Genomic DNA, 3,653 nt, shown 5'->3' with positions numbered 1-3,653 from the left:
CCTGGCCCACACCGCCGGCACCTTCAGCGAGGTGCTGGCCAGCATGTGAGGCTGTCCCTGGGGTGGGACTGAATGCCAGAGGAAACCTTCTGTGGTGTTTATTATTTGTCTCTGATTGTCACATGGATGCAGACCTCATGCAGACACATTGGAAAACCGAAAGGCGCGCGAAAGGAAATTCAAAAACCTGTTTGCGTGTGTCTGGTGCCAGCTCCTGTCTCCCTGGGCCCTTCCTCCTGGGGGTTTGCCGAGGCATTGTGTTTTCCACGGTAGAGCAGGGACGCGTTGGGAGGCATCCCTCTCCTTCCTGGGGGACTGCGGGGCTCCACGCTGCCTGAAGACGAAGCCCACAGCCCTGAGGCACCAGGATGCCAGCCCCACAGCCTAGCCTCATCACCTCCCCTTGCTGCTCCCCAGCCCCTCGCGCCCACAGGTCTCTCCCTGCCCCGGACGTCACTTTCGCACCCTGTCTCCCTGAGCTGCCGTTGGACAAACACATCCAAAGACCCTGTGTGTTAGGGGCTGGGGACACCGGGCAGAGGACAGCCCTCCCAGAGGACCCCGTGAGCTGAGGCCTGGGCCCACTTGCGCTGGAGGTGGCCAGAGGGGCCGGACACAGTCTTGGGCAGCATCCGACTCCTCCCGGCAGCACCTTGAGAGTTAGCAGACGCTCAGGGCCGGCGTCCCAGAGACAGAGGCTCAGCCGATGCCACCCTCTCTGAGCTGGAGGATGGAGGCAGCCGCCTGCCCTGCCAGGGGCTCCCTCCCGGCCAGGTTGGGACCTGAGCCTCAGCTAGCAAGAGGTCCCCTGCTGTGCCCAGCCCTTCCAGGCTGGCATTCGGTCCCCAGTCCCCCAGCGGGCACGACTTCCACTGGGTGGAGACTGCCGGAAGGAGCCTGTTGCTCAAGGATGTGCAGTAGCCGTCCAGGGGGAGTGGGCAGTGTGAGGTCCGTTCACAGCAGACGCCTCACTTCCCTTGGTCGCCAGGAAGGGGGAGGGGTCTTCTCTCCCCTTGCGGGGTGGGGGGGAGGGCACACTATACCTGGGATGTCCCACGTGCCCTCCCCTCCTCCCTGCTTCTCCCCAAAGCCTTCTCCTTTCTCCTGAAAAAGACAGAAATGTCCTTATTTGGAGGATCAGCCTGGCCCAGGGCGGGGATGGGAGCCTGTTAACCCTTCGTTTATAAACAAAGGGATAAACCTCAGCAAGTTAAACAGCTCAGCAGGAACAGAAACAGGGTGGGCAGCCCCACCCCCAGCCTGCCCCCACCGCAGTGTCTGGGCCACCAGGCCTGGCTGGACCAGGCAGGGAGCACAGTGTTTATTTAACTCACATCTGCTGTGCTGCCGCTTCTGGGACCTGGCTGCGGGCTCGAGCCCCAGTGAGCCACCCCACGTGGGCCTCCAAGACAGCAAAGGTGGCCACCTCTCAGGGCTGGGGAGAAACTGGGGTGGCCAGGGGGCTGGCTCCCAGCTCCCCAATCCCAGCCTCTTGGACCCTTATGAGGACCTTCACCCAGGGCATTGACCTGGTGCCAGCCTTGCAGGAGGTGAGAACAGATGGGTGGCCTGGAGGACAGGGGCTGTGTCGCATGGGTGTGGGAGCTGTGGACTGGGGTGACCGAGGGCACGGCTCTGTCCTAGCAGAACCGTGGTTTATTTGGCACCAGCTAATGGTGCGCTGAGCACTGCTGTGCTCAGTTAATCCTCCCAGCAGCTCTGTAGTCCCAATGATATAGATTAGGACGTGAGGCACAGAGAGGTTAAGCAACTTGCCTGAGGTTGCACAGCGAGCGAGGAAGCAACTGGGATTGGAGCCCAGGCTCAAACACCACACACTTGGCCCGTCATCTTACCTGTGCCACACCAGTCGCCTTTGTCATCTTTCAGTCCCGGTGACAGTCTTGCGAGGCTTTTCACCTCCCATTACAGCAAGGAGCAGGCTCACAGCACTGGCATTCTGCTGAAGCTCCACGCTGGCAAGTGCCAGGGCCAGGCCAGGCAAAGGCACAAAGGTGGGAATGTTGGGGTGCTGGGTGGGCAGACGAGCCAGGTGAGGTCCAGCCTCGGGGCAGGGCTCCAATAACCCCAGGGTAACCCGGTCTCCTTCCTTCCAGGCCCCGGGCGTGCGCTGGCCGCTGTCATGCCCTCCGCGTCTTCCGCAGGGCCCTTGGCCATGGCTGCCCCCAATGCCACAGCGGCAGCGGCAGCGTGGACTAATGTCAGCACGCCGGAGATGCCCCTGTTCCACCTGTTTGCTGTGCTGGACGGGGAGCTGCACGCCGCCTTCCCAGGCCTGTGGCTGGCACTGATGGCAGTGCATGGCGTCATCTTCCTGGTGGGGCTGGTGCTCAACGGGCTGGCGCTGTACGTCTTCGGCTGCCGCACCCAGGCCAAGACACCGTCGGTCATCTACACCATCAACCTGGTGGTGACTGACCTGCTGGTGGGCCTGTCCCTGCCCACGCGCTTTGCTGTCTTCTACGGCACCCGCGGCTGCCTGCGCTGCGCCCTCCCGCACGTCTTTGGCTACTTCCTCAACATGCACTGCTCCATCCTCTTCCTCACCTGCATCTGCGTGGACCGCTACCTGGCCATCGTGCAGCCCGACGGTGGCCGCCGCTGGCGCCAGCCTGCCTGCGCCAGAGCCGTGTGCGCCTTTGTGTGGCTGGCTGCCGGCACCGTGACCCTGTCCGTGCTGGGCGTGACGGCCACCGGCGGGCCCTGCTGCCGCGTCTTTGCACTGACCGTCCTGGAGTTCCTGCTGCCACTGCTGGTCATTAGCATATTCACCGGCCGCATCATGTGTGCGCTGTCACGGCCGGGCCTGCTGCGCCAGGGCCGCCAGCGCCGCATGCGGGCCATGCAGCTGTTGCTCACCGTGCTCGTCATCTTCCTCGTCTGCTTCACGCCCTTCCACGCCCGCCAGGTGGCTGTGGCGCTGTGGCCCGACGTGCCGCACCACACCAGCCTCGTGGTCTACCATGTGGCAGTGACCCTCAGCAGCCTCAACAGCTGCATGGACCCCATCGTCTACTGCTTCGTCACCAGCAGCTTCCAGACCACCGTCCGTGGCCTCTTCCACCAGCGTGGAGCGGGGTGCGAGCCCAAGAGCTGCAACGTGGTCGGCACGCGCAAGAGCTCCAAGAACTCGGCTCACCGTCACATCCTCGGCGCCAGACCTCGAGCCCTCACGCAGGCCCTGGCTAATGGGCCTGAGGCTTAGTTGGTAGGACTTTGCAAGGGGGCCAAAGGTCAGGGCCGGACTGGACACGCCAGGTCGGGGGCAGCACAGATATCTGCTCTACCCGGATGGCAAATTGGGTTCACCTGATCAATTGGTGGTGGCTGCCCAGTGCACTGCGTGGAGGAAGTGTCTAAGGCCACTGTGCTATGATTGATTAGCAATGTCTGCCACGGGCTCTAGATAGGACGTGGTGATCTGAATGCTGATAATTTGCCATCCCTAAGGTAAATATTGTGTCCACTGAAAACTCAGAGGGGTAGCCAGGAGCTGCTTCTCACTTGGACCATTCAACCTCTAGAAGGGGTCCCTGAGAAACATGGACAAAGATGTTTTAGATACTGGGAATTTCAAAGAGGGTTAAAAAGATAAACTGAAGGGGTTCCCTCCCCACCCCTCCCCCTTTTTC

At 62.0% G+C, this 3,653-nt stretch overlaps 1 protein-coding gene across 1 annotated transcript; it reads left to right on the top strand.

Moving 5' to 3' along the window:
- The first annotated feature begins 2,143 nt into the window (after positions 1-2,143).
- GPR20 (G protein-coupled receptor 20) lies at positions 2,144-3,226 on the top strand. Its single transcript, XM_032610610.1, has one exon. The coding sequence runs from the start codon at positions 2,144-2,146 to the stop codon at positions 3,224-3,226; it is 1,083 nt and encodes a 360-aa protein (XP_032466501.1).
- The last annotated feature ends 427 nt before the right edge of the window (positions 3,227-3,653 follow it).

The sequence above is a fragment of the Phocoena sinus genome, chromosome 17, assembly GCF_008692025.1.
Source record: "Phocoena sinus isolate mPhoSin1 chromosome 17, mPhoSin1.pri, whole genome shotgun sequence".
Classification (NCBI taxonomy): Eukaryota; Metazoa; Chordata; class Mammalia; order Artiodactyla; family Phocoenidae; genus Phocoena; species Phocoena sinus.
This window is presented reverse-complemented; position numbering and strand designations above follow the sequence as displayed.